This window comes from Stegostoma tigrinum, chromosome 6 (genome assembly GCF_030684315.1).
Source record: "Stegostoma tigrinum isolate sSteTig4 chromosome 6, sSteTig4.hap1, whole genome shotgun sequence".
NCBI classification, from domain to species: domain Eukaryota; kingdom Metazoa; phylum Chordata; class Chondrichthyes; order Orectolobiformes; family Stegostomatidae; genus Stegostoma; species Stegostoma tigrinum.
This window is the reverse complement of record NC_081359.1, coordinates 112,583,518-112,599,882: the sequence shown is the minus strand read 5'-3', so window position 1 is coordinate 112,599,882 and position 16,365 is coordinate 112,583,518. Positions and strand designations below refer to the sequence as shown.

At 47.1% G+C, this 16,365-nt stretch overlaps 1 protein-coding gene across 1 annotated transcript in view; it reads right to left on the bottom strand.

The window, feature by feature from the left end:
• The window catches only part of fhip1b (FHF complex subunit HOOK interacting protein 1B), a 72,532-nt gene extending 57,673 nt beyond the window's left edge, over positions 1-14,859 (bottom strand). Inside the window, exon 1 of the mRNA XM_059646894.1 lies at positions 14,486-14,859. Within this exon, the coding sequence (XP_059502877.1) occupies positions 14,486-14,614 (129 nt within the window). The 5' untranslated portion in view covers positions 14,615-14,859. The remainder of the gene's footprint in view (positions 1-14,485) is intronic.
• Between the last annotated feature and the right edge of the window lie 1,506 nt (positions 14,860-16,365).

Below are 16,365 nucleotides of genomic sequence, written 5' to 3'. Positions count from 1 at the left end.
TGAAGGAATAGTGACATACTTCCAAGTCAGGATGGCAAATGGCTCGAGGGGAACTTGCAGGGGGTGGTGTTCCTATATATCTGCTGCCCTCGCCCTTCCAGTTGCATTTAGAGATGTTACGTAAACAGCTTTGGCGAATTTCTGTAGTACATCTTGTAGGTGGCACCAGGAGTGATCATGGAAGTTAATGGATGGGATGTTAATCAAGCCAGGTTGGTAATGTGATCAGAGATAATGGGAACTGCAGATGTTGGAGAATCCAAGATAACAAAGTGTGAAGCTGGATGAACACAGCAGGCCAAGCAGCATCTCAGGAGCACAAAAGCTCACGTTTCGGGCCTAGACCCTTCATCGGATCTGAAACGTCAGCTTTTGTGCTCCTGAGATGCTGCTTGGCCTGCAGTGTTCATCCAGCTTCACACTTTGTTATCTCAGGCTGGTAATGTCCTGCTTTTTGTGTACAGGCTATATCTGGACAATTTTCTGCATTGTCGGGTAGATGCTAATGTTGTAGCTGTACTGGAACAGCTTGGCTAGGGGAGCGGCAAGTTCTGGAGCGCTAGTCTTCAGGAACATTGTTATGACCCACAGCCTTTGCAATATCCAGTGCCTCCTGCCGTTCCTTGATATCACATTGAGCAAATCAAATTGGCTGAAGACTAACATCTGATGCTGGGGGCCAGTGCAGGAGGTCAAGCTGGATCATCCACTTGGCTCTTCAGCTTCAGCTTTATCCTTTTGTATTAATGCGCTGGGCTCCCCCAACATTGAGGATGGAGCTTCCTCCTCCAATATATTGTTGTTAATTGTCCACCACAATTCACAACTGGATGTGGCAGAACTGCAGAGCTTAGGTCTGATTTGTTGGTTGTGGGATCACTTAGCTCTGTCTATCACTTACTGCTTGCATGCACTAGACTTGCATGATAAGTTCACCAGGTTGACAGCTCATCTTTGGCTATGCTTGGGTCTGCTCCTGGCATGCCCTCCTGTGCTCTCCATTGAACCAGGGTTGATCTCCTGGCTTGATGGTAATGGTTGTGGAGGATATGCTGGGCCATGAGGTTACAGATTGTGCTGGGAGTACAATTCTGCTGCTGTTGATGGCCCACAGCGCCTCATGGATGCCCAGTCTTGAGTTGCTAGATCTGTTTGAAGTCTGTACATTTAGCACAGAGATAGTGCCACACAACACGATGCAGCGTGTGCTCAAAGTGAAGGCGGGATTTTGTCTCCACAAGGACTGTGTAATGGTCACTCTTACTGATACTGTCATGGACAGATGCATCTGCAGCAGACAGTGGATAAGGTTGTGTATGCCTTTCCTCTTCATGGTTCTCTCATCACCTGACACAGACCAGTCTAGCAGTAATGTCCTTTAGGATCCAACCAACTCGATCAATTGTACTGCTCCTGAGACTCTCTTATTGGTGAACATTGAAACCCCCACCCAGAGTACATTCTACATTGTACCATGCTCAATAATTCCTCCAAGTGTTGGCTAACATCATTCATCAGCCAACGATGGGCAGCAAGTGGAAATCAGCAGGTGTTTTCCTAGTTCATGTTTAATCTGAGGTTATGAGACTTCATGGGGTCAAAGTTAAGAATCCCCAGGGCATCTCCATCCCACCCTAATTAGAGAGAGCAAAAATTTGGGAGAGAGAAATGTAGATTTACAAAGCAGGAGGATATAGCAGAAATACAGGGCACTATACATAACTAGAGTGGGACAGTAAGGGACACTGTGTTCAAACACAGAAAAAAACCAATATAAATAGGGTCAACAAAGGAAATAATGGTAAAAAGGAAAAATTAGTGGTGCTTTGCTTAAATGTGTATAGTATTCAGAACAAAATAGTTGAATTTATAGCACAAATACGGTTAATGTATATGATCTTATAGCCATTACAGATACATGATTACAAAGGAGATCAAAACTGGAAACTAAATATCAGGGATATGAAATTTTTCAAAAGGACAGGCAGGGAGGAAAAAGTGGTGGGGTGGCATTTTTGGTATAGGATGGAATAAATACAATGGCAAGAAATGGTCTTGGATTAGAAGATCCAGGATCCAGATGGGTGGTGGTAAGAAGTAAAAAAGGAAAGAAGGTACTGAGATAAGAAGCCTATAGGCCCCCGAACAGTAGCTATTCGGTAGGACAGAGAATAGATCAGGAGAAAATGATGGCATGTAATAAAGGCAGCATGTTAATCATGGGTGACTTTAATCTTCATGTAGATTGCGACAATCAGGTTGGCAGAGAAAGCATGAGGACAAATTCAGATAGTGTATTCAGGATAGTTGCCCGGATGGACCAAAGGAACTTGTTCCATGAATAGATATTGGTGACTCTATAACAAAATGCTGTGGATTCAAATAGGGATCAAAACTTTTTGGATCTGGTAATGTGGCATGAGGTTAGATTTAACAAATAATGTCAGGGTAAAAGATCGCCTCAGAAATAGTGAGTAATGATAGAATTTAGGAAATAGTTTGAGAGTGTGAAACTGGGATTGGAAATATCTGTGATCAGAAATAATGGGAACTGCAGATGCTGTAGAATCCAAGATAACAAAGTGTGGGGCTGGATGAACACAGCAGGCCAAGCAGCATCTCAGGAGCATAAAAGCTGATGTTTCGGGCCTAGATCCTTCATCAGAGAGGCTCTCTGATGAAGGGTCTAGGCCTGAAACATGAGCTTTTGTGCTCCTGAGATGCTGCTTGGCCTGCTGTGTTCATCCAGCTTCACACTTTGTTATCATGGAAATATCTGTGCTGAGCTTAAATAAGACTGACTGCAAAGGGATGAGGCCACAGCTGGCTGCAGTGGACCAGGAAAGGAGTTTGGCAGCAAAGACAATTGAAGAACAATGGCAGACTTTTCAGAAAATAGTTCATGGCTCACAACAGAGATATATTCCAGTGAGGAAGCCAACCATGGTTAACCAGAGAAGGATAGCATCAGATTGAAAGAAAATGCATACAATGTGGCAAATATTATTGGTAAGGCAGAGGATTGGGAAAGAGTTTAAAAAAAGACAACCAAAAAAAAGGGTAAATTTGAAGGTAATATCAAGATAGACAGAAAGAACTTCTTTAAATATACGAAACAGAAGTGAGAAGCCAAAGTGAACATTAACCATTTACAGAATGAGGCCAGAGAAAAAGTAGTGGCAAACCAGGAAACGGCAGAGAAGTTAAATAAATGCTTTGCATCAGTCTTCAAAGTGGAAGACATTAATAGCATCCCAAAATTACTCAGTATTCAAGGAGCAAAAGAACAGGAAATAACTACAACAACAATAGCCAGAGAACAAGTGCTAGGGAAGCTAATGATGCTAAAGGCTGATAAGCCCACTGGCCCTGAATGGGATGCATACTACAACATTAAAGAGAGAGAGAGTACTGGTAGTAATTTTACAGGGAGCTCTGGATTCTGGAAATGTCCCAAAGGCTCGGAAAACTGCTAATGTAATACCTTCATTTAGAAATGGAAGGAATCAAGGATATAGATAACTTTAAGCTAGTTAGGTTAACGTTTGTTATTGACAAAATGTTAAAGTCTATCATAAATGATGGAATAGCAGACATTTATTAATGCATAAGATGAACAAGCACAGTCAACATGGCTTCATTAAGGGGAAACTGTGCCTGACAAAATTACTAGAATTCTTGAGGATTTAACAAGCAGGATAAAGGTGAAGCAGTGGATGTTATATATATGGATTTTCAGAAAGCATTTCCGAAGGTACCACATACCAGGTTACTTAAGAAGAATCCACGGGGTGCCACAGGTATCAGTGCCAGGGCCACAGTTATTTACGATATATATTAATGGCTTGGATGATGAAAATGAACGTGCTATAGCCAAGTTCATGGGTGATACAAAAATTTATGGGAAAACAGGTGGTGAGGATGGAATATAATGTGGAGAAATGCATTTTGGCAAGAGTAATCGAGAAGCTGAATATTATTTCAATGGAGAAACACTTCAGAAAGCTACAAAACAGAGAGATTTGAGAGTCCTTGTCCTTGAATCACAATAAACTGGAATCAAGTTCAGCAAGTAACAGGAAGGCAAAAGAAATGTTGGCCTTCATTTCAAAGGTCAGAGTGATATACAATAAGGGAGGCTTTCCTAAAACTGTACAAGGCACTGGTCAGCCAAGAGCTGGAAAATTGTGTATGTCCCTTATCTAAGAAAAATATACTGACATTGGAGGCAGTCCAGAGAAGATTCACGAGGCTGATACAGGTCTGGAGGGACTGCCTTATGAAGAGAGATTGAGCAGGTTGAGCCTGTACTTGTTGCAATATAGAAGGGTGACCTGATTGAAACACACATGCTTATTAGGGGGCTTGACAGGGTGAACACAGAAAAGTTGTTTTCCTCCATGTCTAGCACCAAAGGGCTTATTACAGGAGTCACACATTTAAAACAGAGATGAGGAGGAATTTCTTTTCTCAGAGCACAGTGAATCTCTGACATTCTTTACCTCAGAGAACTGCTAAAACAGACATTTCTAATCTGTAAGGGATTCAAGGGTAATGGGGGAAAGGCAGGGAAGTGGAGTCTCATTGAATGAAGGAGAAAACTTGCTGGACTGAACAGCCTAGTTTTGCTCCTATATCTTATGACCTAATGGACTGTATAATCGTGCCACCACTTCTGCAAGTGGTGGGGATGTCTGAGATTTTGTCTGGTGCGACAACAGGAGTATGACTATGTCAGACTATTGCTTGACTAGTCTGTGAGACAGCTCTCCCAATTTTGCCAAAAGCCCCCAGACATGTGTAAGGAGGACTTTGCAAGGTCAATGGGATTGCATTTACTGTTAGCGGTTCTGGTGTCTAGGGTGGTCCCAGGTGGTCCATTCTGTTTCATTCCGATGGGACATTTATGGAGTTTGATGTAACAGAGGAGTTTATAAGGGCTATTTCCGAGTCAATTACTTTGCTGCAGGTCTGGAGACACCCGCAAGTCACAATTCCTTCTATTAAGGGCGTTAATGATCCAGATTTTCGTTTTCAATGCACTTGAATATTGTTTCATTCCAGATTTTTTTCTAAATCACATTTCACAATCTGCCATGGTGGGAGTCAAACCTGGACCACCATGGCATTAGAGATAATGGGAACTGCAGATGCTGGAGATTCCAAGATAATAAAATGTGAGGCTGGATGAACACAGCAGGCCAAGCAGCATCTCAGGAGCACAAAAGCTGACGTTTCGGGCCTAGACCCTTCATCAGAGAGGGGGATGGGGGGAGGGAACTGGAATAAATAGGGAGAGAGGGGGAGGCGGACCGAAGATGGAGAGTAAAGAAGATAGGTGGAGAGGGTGTAGGTGGGGAGGTAGGGAGGGGATAGGTCAGTCCAGGGAAGACGGACAGGTCAAGGAGGTGGGATGAGGTTAGTAGGTAGCTGGGGGTGCGGCTTGGGGTGGGAGGAAGGGATGGGTGAGAGGAAGAACCGGTTAGGGAGGCAGAGACAGGTTGGACTGGTTTTGGGATGCAGTGGGTGGGGGGGAAGAGCTGGGCTGGTTGTGTGGTGCAGTGGGGGGAGGGGATGAACTGGGCTGGTTTAGGGATGCAGTGGGGGAAGGGGAGATTTTGAAACTGGTGAAGTCCACATTGATACCATATGGCTGCAGGGTTCCCAGGCGGAATATGAGTTGCTGTTCCTGCAACCTTCGGGTGGCATCATTGTGGCAGTGCAGGAGGCCCATGATGGACATGTCATCAAGAGAATGGGAGGGGGAGTGGAAATGGTTTGCGACTGGGAGGTGCAGTTGTTTGTTGCGAACTGAGCGGAGGTGTTCTGCAAAGCGGTCCCCAAGCCTCCGCTTGGTTTCCCCAATGTAGAGGAAGCTGCACTGGGTACAGTGGATGCAGTATACCACATTGGCAGATGTGCAGGTGAACCTCTGCTTAATGCGGAATGTCATCTTGGGGCCTGGGATGGGGGTGAGGGAGGAGGTGTGGGGACAAGTGTAGCATTTCCTGCGGTTGCAGGGGAAGGTGCCGGGTGTGGTGGGGTTGGAGGGCAGTGTGGAGCGAACAAGGGAGTCACGGAGAGAGTGGTCTCTCCGGAAAGCAGACAGGGGAGGGGATGGAAAAATGTCTTGGGTGGTGGGGTCGGATTGTAAATGGCGGAAGTGTCGGAGGATAATGCGTCGTATCCGGAGGTTGGTAGGGTGGTGTGTGAGAACGAGGGGGATCCTCTTGGGGCGGTTGTGGCGGGGGCGGGGTGTGAGGGATGTGTCGCGGGAAATGCGGGAGACGCGGTCAAGGGCGTTCTCAATCACCGTGGGGGGAAAGTTGCGGTCCTTAAAGAACTTGGACATCTGGGATGTGCGGGAGTGGAATGTCTTATCGTGGGAGCAGATACGGCGGAGGCGGAGGAATTGGGAATAGGGGATGGAATTTTTGCAGGAGGGTGGGTGGGAGGAGGTGTATTCTAGGTAGCTGTGGGAGTCGGTGGGCTTGAAATGGACATCAGTTACAAGCTGGTTGCCTGAGATGGAGACTGAGAGGTCCAGGAAGGTGAGGGATGTGCTGGAGATGGCCCAGGTGAACTGAAGGTTGGGGTGGAAGGTGTTGGTGAAGTGGATGAACTGTTCGAGCTCCTCTGGGGAGCAAGAGGCGGCGCCGATACAGTCATCAATGTACCGGAGGAAGAGGTGGGGTTTGGGGCCTGTGTAGGTGCGGAAGATGGACTGTTCCACGTAACCTAGGGGCACCCGCATGGGCCCCAGCTATGCCTGCCTCTTTGTAGGTTACGTGGAACAGTCCATCTTCCGCACCTACACAGGCCCCAAACCCCACCTCTTCCTCCGGTACATTGATGACTGTATCGGCGCCGCCTCTTGCTCCCCAGAGGAGCTCGAACAGTTCATCCACTTCACCAACACCTTCCACCCCAACCTTCAGTTCACCTGGGCCATCTCCAGCACATCCCTCACCTTCCTGGACCTCTCAGTCTCCATCTCAGGCAACCAGCTTGTAACTGATGTCCATTTCAAGCCCACCGACTCCCACAGCTACCTAGAATACACCTCCTCCCACCCACCCTCCTGCAAAAATTCCATCCCCTATTCCCAATTCCTCCGCCTCCGCCGCATCTGCTCCCACGATAAGACATTCCACTCCCGCACATCCCAGATGTCCAAGTTCTTTAAGGACCGCAACTTTCCCCCCACGGTGATTGAGAACGCCCTTGACCGCGTCTCCCGCATTTCCCGCGACACATCCCTCACACCCCGCCCCCGCCACAACCGCCCCAAGAGGATCCCCCTCGTTCTCACACACCACCCTACCAACCTCCGGATACGACGCATTATCCTCCGACACTTCCGCCATTTACAATCCGACCCCACCACCCAAGACATTTTTCCATCCCCTCCCCTGTCTGCTTTCCGGAGAGACCACTCTCTCCGTGACTCCCTTGTTCGCTCCACACTGCCCTCCAACCCCACCACACCCGGCACCTTCCCCTGCAACCGCAGGAAATGCTACACTTGTCCCCACACCTCCTCCCTCACCCCCATCCCAGGCCCCAAGATGACATTCCACATTAAGCAGAGGTTCACCTGCACATCTGCCAATGTGGTATACTGCATCCACTGTACCCGGTGCAGCTTCCTCTACATTGGGGAAACCAAGCGGAGGCTTGGGGACCGCTTTGCAGAACACCTCCGCTCAGTTCGCAACAAACAACTGCACCTCCCAGTCGCAAACCATTTCCACTCCCCCTCCCATTCTCTTGATGTCATGTCCATCATGGGCCTCCTGCACTGCCACAATGATGCCACCCGAAGGTTGCAGGAACAGCAACTCATATTCCGCCTGGGAACCCTGCAGCCATATGGTATCAATGTGGACTTCACCAGTTTCAAAATCTCCCCTTCCCCCACTGCATCCCTAAACCAGCCCAGTTCATCCCCTCCCCCCACTGCACCACACAACCAGCCCAGCTCTTCCCCCCCACCCACTGCATCCCAAAACCAGTCCAACCTGTCTCTGCCTCCCTAACCGGTTCTTCCTCTCACCCATCCCTTCCTCCCACCCCAAGCCGCACCCCCAGCTACCTACTAACCTCATCCCACCTCCTTGACCTGTCCATCTTCCCTGGACTGACCTATCCCCTCCCTACCTCCCCACCTACACCCTCTCCACCTATCTTCTTTACTCTCCATCTTCGGTCCGCCTCCCCCTCTCTCCCTATTTATTCCAGTTCCCTCCCCCCATCCCCCTCTCTGATGAAGGGTCTAGGCCCGAAACGTCAGCTTTTGTGCTCCTGAGATGCTGCTTGGCCTGCTGTGTTCATCCAGCCTCACATTTTACCACCATGGCATTACCCAAGTTTCTGGATAAGTTGTCCAGCAACAAATCCACTTTATCAGTGCCTCTCCTGGCATAAAGATGACATGCTGCTTGTAAGGGTAGTGGAAGCAGATTCAATAATAATGCATAATTCAATGTATTTATTGAAAAGGATAAATTTACAGAACTACAGGAAAAAAGTAGTGGGATACTTATAAAAGTGGAGTTCAAACTCAACTAATAATCTTACTAAACATGTAATGTTTAAAACTCTCCTCTCAGGAACTGGGTGAGTACAGTCAATGGTAAGAGAAAACAGGTTACAAAATAATTTATTGTTTGATGGATAGTAGGAACTGCGGATGCCTGAGAATCTGAGAAAACAAGGCATAGAGCTGGATGAGCACAGCAGGTCAAGCAGCATCATAGGAGCAGGAAGGCTGATGATTTGGGCCCAGACTCTTCATCAGAAATGGCGGCGGTGGGGAAGGAGGTTCTGAAATAAATAGGGAGAGAGGCGGAGGTGGAAGTGAATAGAAGGTGGATAGAGGAGAAGATAGGTGGAGAGGAGACAGACAGGTCAAAGAGGTGGATATGGAGCCAGGAAAGGTGAGTGTAGGTTGGGAGGTAGGGAGGAGATAGGTCCGTCCAGAGAGGAGGGACATGTCAAGAGGGCGGGATGAGGTTAGTAGATAAGAGATGGGGGTGGAGCTTGAGGTGGGAGGAGGGGAAAAGTGGAAGGATAGGTTAGGGAGGCAGAGATGAGCTGGGCTAGTTTTGGGATGCAGTGGGGGGGAGGGGAGATTTGAAGCTTGTGAAGTCCACATTGATGTCAGTAGGCTGCAGGGTTCCCATGCGGAATAGGAGTTGCTGTTCCTGCAACCTTCGGGTAGCATCATTGTGGCAGGAGGCCCAGGATGGACATATCGTCTGCAGAATGGCAGGGGGAGCTGAAATAGTTCTGGACTGGTAGGTACAGTTGTTTATTGCGAACCGAGTGTAGGTGTTCTGCAAAGTGGTCCCCAAGCCTCCGCTTGGTTTCCCCGATGGAGAGGATGCCATCCCCTATTCCCAATTCCTTTGCCTCTGCCACATCTGCTGTCAGGATGAGGCATTCCTCTCCCGTACATCCCAGATGTCCTTGTTCTTCAAGGACCGCAACTTCCCCCCTCAGTAGTTGAGAAAGCCCTCTACCGTGTCTCCCGCATTTCCTGCAACTCATCCCTTACACCCCCTCCCTGCAATAATAAAAAACAAAATAGATTCCCCCTTGTCCTCAAGTACCACCCCATCAACCTCCGGATCCAACACATCATCCACCGACACTTACGCCATCTGCAATCCAACCCCACCACCATGGACATTTTTCCATCCTCACCCTTACCCGCTTTCTGGAGGGACCACTCTCTCTGTGACTCTATTGTCCAAAAACAAGTGCAGCTCCCAGTCCAGAACCATTTCAAATCCCATTCCCCCACCCCCATTCCACAGACGACATGTCCATCCTGGGCCTCCTGCAGTGCCACAACGATACTACCCGAAGGTTACAGGAACAGCAACTCATATTTCGCTCGGGAACCCTGCAGCCCAATGGTATCAATGTGGACTTCACCAGCTTCAAAATCTCCCCTTCCCCCACCGCATCCCAAAACCAGCCCAGCTCATCCCCACCTCCCTAACCTGTCCTTCCGCCTATCCACTTCTCTCACCTCAAGCCCCACCCCCATCTACTATCTACAAACCTCATCCCGCCCCCTTGACCTGTCCATCCTCCCTGGACTAACCTATCTCCTCTCTACCTCCCCATGTACACTCACCTTCACTGGCTCCATCCCCGCCTCTTTGACCTGTCTGTCTCCTCTCCACCTATCTTCTCCTCTATCCATCTTCTATCCACCTCCCCCTCTCTCCCTATTTATTTCAGAACCTCCTCCCCCTCCCCCATTTCTGAAGAAGGGTCTAGGCCCAAAACGTCAGCTTTCCTGCTCCTATGATGCTGCTTGACCTGCTGTGTTCATCCAGCTCTACACCTTGTTATTGTTTGAGGGCTTCGTTTCGGATTCCTTGAGGGCTACATTTTGCTTTTCAGATGCTATGTTTCGATTTCGAAAGCTCCTTTCCGTTCTCACTTACTTGTGTTCTAGCTGATTCACTCATATAGTCACGTTACCTTGTGTATTTATATTGATATGAGGCTTTTGGACTTGCACAGAAACAGAAGCAGAATTAGAAAAATTCATCAATATTGTCAACAATCATCAAGTATCCATTAAATTCAAAGCCACAACACTCAAGGAAAACATTGATTTCCTTGCCATCGCTGTATTTAAATTGTTACAAGATCACAAGCATAAATTTTCAACAGTTATCACAAGCATAAGTTATTGCTTCTCGTTCTTTTGGCCCAGGGTAGAATCAATTGGAGTTTATTTTCAAATTAAGTCCTCTTGCCCCATTCAGCCTCCTACTCTCTTCCCCCCCAATGCAGCCTTTACCTCTTACCCACCTACCTTCCTTGCAGTCACCCACCTCCATCCACCACAGCCTCTCTCTCTCTCTCCCCCCCCATCTAATACCTTGCAGCTGCTTCTAACCCTCCAACTATTTGCAACGTCCTTGCTTCTCACTATTCCCCCACCTCGGTGAAACAAGACCCCACAGCCTCTGAAAGAGGGGCTAGCTCCCAGACCTTGGTCTCTCAGCTCTTGGCTCTCCCTTGGCGACCTCCTCACTTACTTACCTCGCAATCAGAGACCGTTTCTCTCCTTGATCAGTTGCGTAGGCTCATTAGCGAGTCTATGGGGCAGCACGGTGGCTCAGCGGTTAGCACTGCAGCCTCACAGCGTCAGGAATCCAGGTTCAATTCCAGCCTCAGGCAACTGTCTGTATGTAGTTTGCATCTTCTCCCTATGTCTGCGTGGGTTTCCTCTGGGTGCTCCAGTTTCCTCCCACAGACCAAAGATATGCAGGGTAGGTGGATTGGCCATGCAAAATTACCCATAGTGCCCGGGGATATTTAGGTTTGGCAGGTTAGACAAGGGAAATGCAGGAGATGGGGAATGGATCTGGGTGGGATGCTCTTCAGAGGAGCTGTGAGGGTCAAATGGCCTGTTTCCACACAGTAGGGATTCTATCATTCTATGATATCAGCAGCAAGCACAGGACAGAACAAGCCTCTGATTGGAGCTCATGCTCACCTTTCCTTTTATTCTACTTGGGGGGAGGAACTAATTTTCTCCAGGCAGTTGTCCCTATAAAGGATTTTCCAAGATGATTTGGAGGTTTGGAAGGTGGATAGATGCCCTGTTCCCATCTATTGTGAGCCCTGAGGTACAGTGTACATAGTTGCAGATTAAGTACAGGACTTTTTCCCAGGGCAGAAATGACTATTATGAGGGGGCATCATTTTAAGGTGACTGGAGGAATGCATAGGGGAGACGTCAGAGGTAGGTTCTTCACACAGAGTGTGGTGGGTGTGTGGAATGCACTGTCAGTGGTGGCAGTGGAGTCAGATATATTAGGGACATTTTAGCGATTCTTGGACAGGCACATGGAGGATAATAAAATGTAGGGGATGCAGGGTAGATTGATCTTAGTAGGATAATAGGTTGGCACAACATCGTGGGCCAAAGGACCTGTACTGTGCTGTACTGTTCTCTGTTCTATGTTCCAAGTAGGTGCCAAATACAGGATGAAATGACACGGGTAGAGATTAAAGCTTCTGTCAAACTATATCAGTATGCATCCAGCAACACCTGTTATTCTAGCAGTGACATTACAGCCACACACTTGCTGAAGTTTCCAAACGCAGTTTACATGGGGACCCTGGAGCCAAGTGTGAACCACCTCACTACAAAACTCTACAGCGTGTATCTGCAGCAGTTACAATGAAGCACCACGACTTTTTTCTTTAAATGGGGCAGCAAAATCCAATTACAAGTGCAATATTGGCAACAGAATTGTGGTGAAGTGACATTTCTTAACAGAGGTTGATGAAGGCCCAAGAGAATGCAAAAAACCCACAACACACTCATCCTTTCTTCATACACCTATCCAGGCAACAGACACAGCAGCATGCCATTCCCATTACCCAAACAAGCTGTGGCTGGCCTCTGCAATCTAGCATTACCCAACGAATCCAGAGACACAGGAAATGTACACACTGGATAATTGCAATGCACTGGGCAAGACTTTGGAACAAATTTCATTTTAGAAAGATCATGCCAATTCCAGTAACAAAATTAGCTCAGCAAATAATGGGATTGGCGATTAGAAATAATTTAAGGAATTTCAGGTGGATGGGTACATCTTATTGTTATCGAGTTAATTCTTTCCACAAAGTCAAACATTTAGTGTGTAAATCCTTATGAGGAGTCCATCACTGAACCTCTCTACAGCTTTAAATGCTGTTTGAGTCAATCAATACTTCAAGCAGTAAACCAACCAGGTAAACTCATAAAAGGGGAATAGAAGCAGAGGAATAAAGGTCATAAGGAAGTTCTAGAGATAATGGGAACTGCAGATGCTGGAGAATCCAAGATTAAAAAGTGTGAAGCTGGAGGAACACAGCAGGCCCAGCAGCACAAAAGCTGGCGTTTCGGGCCTAGACCCTTCATCAGAGAGGGGGATGGGGAGAGGGTTCTGAAATAAATAGGGAGAGACGGGGAGGCGGACCGAAGGTGGATAGAGGAGAAGATAAGTGGAGAGGAGAGTATAGGTGGAGAGGAGAGTATAGGTGGGGAGGTGACCTGTCTGTCTTCCCCGGACTGACCTATCCCCTCCCCACCTCCCCACCTGTACTCTCCTCTCCACCTATCCTCCTTTCACTCCATCTTCGGTCCGCCTCCCCCTCTCTCCCTATTTATTTCAGAACCCTCTCCCCATCCCCCTCTCTGAAGAAGGGTCTAGGCCTGAAACGTCAGCTTTTGTGCTCCTGAGATGCTGCTTGGCCTGCTATGTTCATCCAGCTTCACAGGAAGTTCTAGAGAATCTTTATAGAACTTTTTTTAAACTAGGCAGTCGGGTTGTTTGCTTTGGAGAAGGTTGAGAGGTGATTTCAAAGAGGTATTCAAAATCATTATTGGTGGGTACAGCACAGATAGGGACACCTTGAGTAAATTGATGAAAGGAGAACCAGAGGGTGCAGATTTAAGGCAAATGACAAAGCAAACAAAAACAAGAGGAATACCTTTTCTTATGCAACTAGTGGTGAGGATCTGGAATGCATTGCCCAAGAATGTAGTGGAGGCAGATTCAATCAAGGCTTTCAAAGGGAAATGGGAAATATTTGCACAGCTATTGGGGGTGGAGGCGGGAACTGAAAACATGCGAGTTAATCTGGCAGAGAGCCGACATGGACACAATGGGCCAAATGTCTTTGTCTAATGCTGTAACCATTCAGGAATTCTGTTTGAATAGATTTACAGCCCTGAGATGAACAGGTTCAAGCTCAAATTAGGCACCTAGTGCTTAACTAAAGAACTCATTCACACTGGGCTATGACATATTGTACAAGCCCAAACCAAGTGCTTACAGACCAATCCAACCAAACCCACCTAAACACTGACCTACCCCATGTCCCCCCACCTGACATATGTATACTCAATTGTACACAAATATGTAGAGTATAATATAGCTCTGTGAAAAGTCACAAATCTGTTTTTATTTCATTCTTACATGGGATGTGGGCATCACTGGCTAGGTCAGCATTTCTTGCTCATCCCTAATTGCCCTTGAACTGAGTGGTTTGCTTGGCCATTTCTAAGGGCAGCTAAGGGTTACCTACACTGCTGTGCATCTAGAGGCACATGTAGGCCAGACCAAGTAACGATAGTGGATTTCCTTCCATAAAGGACATTGGTAAACAAATGAGTTTTTGAAACAATTGACAATATTTCTTGGCTAGCTTCACTTTCCAGAATTTATGAATTGACGTTTTTTGCACCAGTTGCTGTGATGGAATTTGAAACCATGCCCCCAAAGTATCAGTCTGGGCCACTAGCTCATTGGGCACAAGACCACGACATCACCATCTTCCCCCTTACAGTATTTGTTCCTTTCTCCAGAGATGCTGCCTGATTTGCTGAATATTTCCAGCATGTTCTGTAATTATGCTGAGGTACTATACACCGGCATAAGCGTAGCTGTGTCCTTACCTGTGCCCAGTGGTTTTTAAACACCATGAAGCAGGTCTCAGGGTCGGCTGTGACTGGAGACTGGGGGCTCGAAGCCCGGCTCACCCGGTTGCCAGCTCCTCGGGGGTTCAGCTTACTCAGCCAGCTCATTCTTTTCACAGACTTTGGAGATTGGTGTGTGGGAGTGGTGGGTGGGTGTGAAAGGGGCAGAAGGGGTGAATCAGGATGGGTAGGGTAGGGATGGGGGAGGTAAAGGGATCTGGAAGAGAATGCACAGTGGGATATAATTTGCTCCAGGGCAGAACGTGTTGACACTATCCAGTCAGTTCTCTTCTGGCTGCATGTATCATCCCGTCTGTAAATGCTTCTCCTCCATGCTGCTTCATTCACAGCATCTTACTGTAAAATAACAGAAACAAGTTCTTTAGTTCACAATCACTTTGACAGGTAGTTAATTAAAGTGGCAAATGGAATATTGTCTTTCATTGCTAGCAGGATGGAGGTTATGCTGCAGCTGTATAGGGTGCCGATGAGGCCACACCTGGAGTACTGTGTACAGTTTTGATCTCCTTACTAGAGAAAGGCTGTACTGGCACTGGAAGGAGTGCAGACAAGGTTCACTAAGTTGATTCCGGAATTGAGACGGTTGGCTTATGAGGAGCGATTGTGTATACGGGGACTACACTCATTGAAATTTAGAAGAGTGAGGGGCAATCTTATAAAAACATGTAAAATTACGAAGCAAATAGATAAGATAGAAGCAGGGAAGTTGTTTGTACTGGGGTAAGTAGAAACTGCAGATGCTGGAGAATCTGAGATAACAAGGTGTAGAGCTGGATGAACACAGCAGGCCAAGCAGCATCAGAGGAGCAGGAAAGCTGATGTTTCGGGCGTAGACCCTTCTTCAGAAAAAGGGTCTAGACCAGAAATGTCAGCCTTCCTGCTGCTCCAATGCTGCTTGGCCTGCTGTGTTCATCCAGCTCTACACCTTGTTACCTCAGATTGTTTGTACTGGTGGGCGAAACTAGAATTGGGGGCATAGCCTCAAAATAAGGGAGACCAAATTTAGAGCTGGTTGAGGAATAACTTCTTCACCAAAAGGATTGTAAATCTGTGGAATTCCCTGCCCAGTGAAGCAATTGAGGCTACCTCGTTTTTAAGGCAAAAGACAGATTTTTGAACAGTAAAGGAATTAAGACTTATGGTGAACGGGCAGATAAGTAAAGCTTAGTCCACTAAAAGATCAAACATGACTGATCTCACTGAATGGCGGAGCAGCCTCGATGAGCCAGATGGCCAACTCCTGCTCCTACTTCTTATATTCTTGTTCTGTCGCCCGACATATTAAACCAAGTGTCATGGTATTGCCCTTTTACAATCTCACTCCAACGGAGTAGTGTTAAATAGCAACCAACATTACGAAATTCAAACAAACGCTACACCTGATCAGATCATTTATATTTCTTGTTTTACACCCCCAACAGTAAATACTGACACAGTCCCAGGGATAACCTTTAAATAATGTAGTGAGAATGCTGAAGGTGCAAGATGTGCTACCAATCTAGCTGACTTTGTCCTGGATGGTGACAAGCTTGTGTTGTTGGAATTGCACTCATCCAGACCAGTTAGGGGTATTGCATCATGCTGTTATCTTGAGCTTTGAAAATGGTGTGCAGCCTTTGTGGAATCAGGAGGTGAGTTACTCACTGCAGGATTCCCAGCCTCTGATCTGACCTTGTAGCCACTGTGTTTATAAAGCGAGCCTAGTTCAGAATCTAAGTCTATGGTAAACCCCCAGAATGTTAATAGCGGGGATTTCAGTGATGGCAATGTCATTGAATCTGCAGGGACAATGGTCAGATTCTGTCCTGTTAAAGATCATAACTCCCCAACATTTGTGC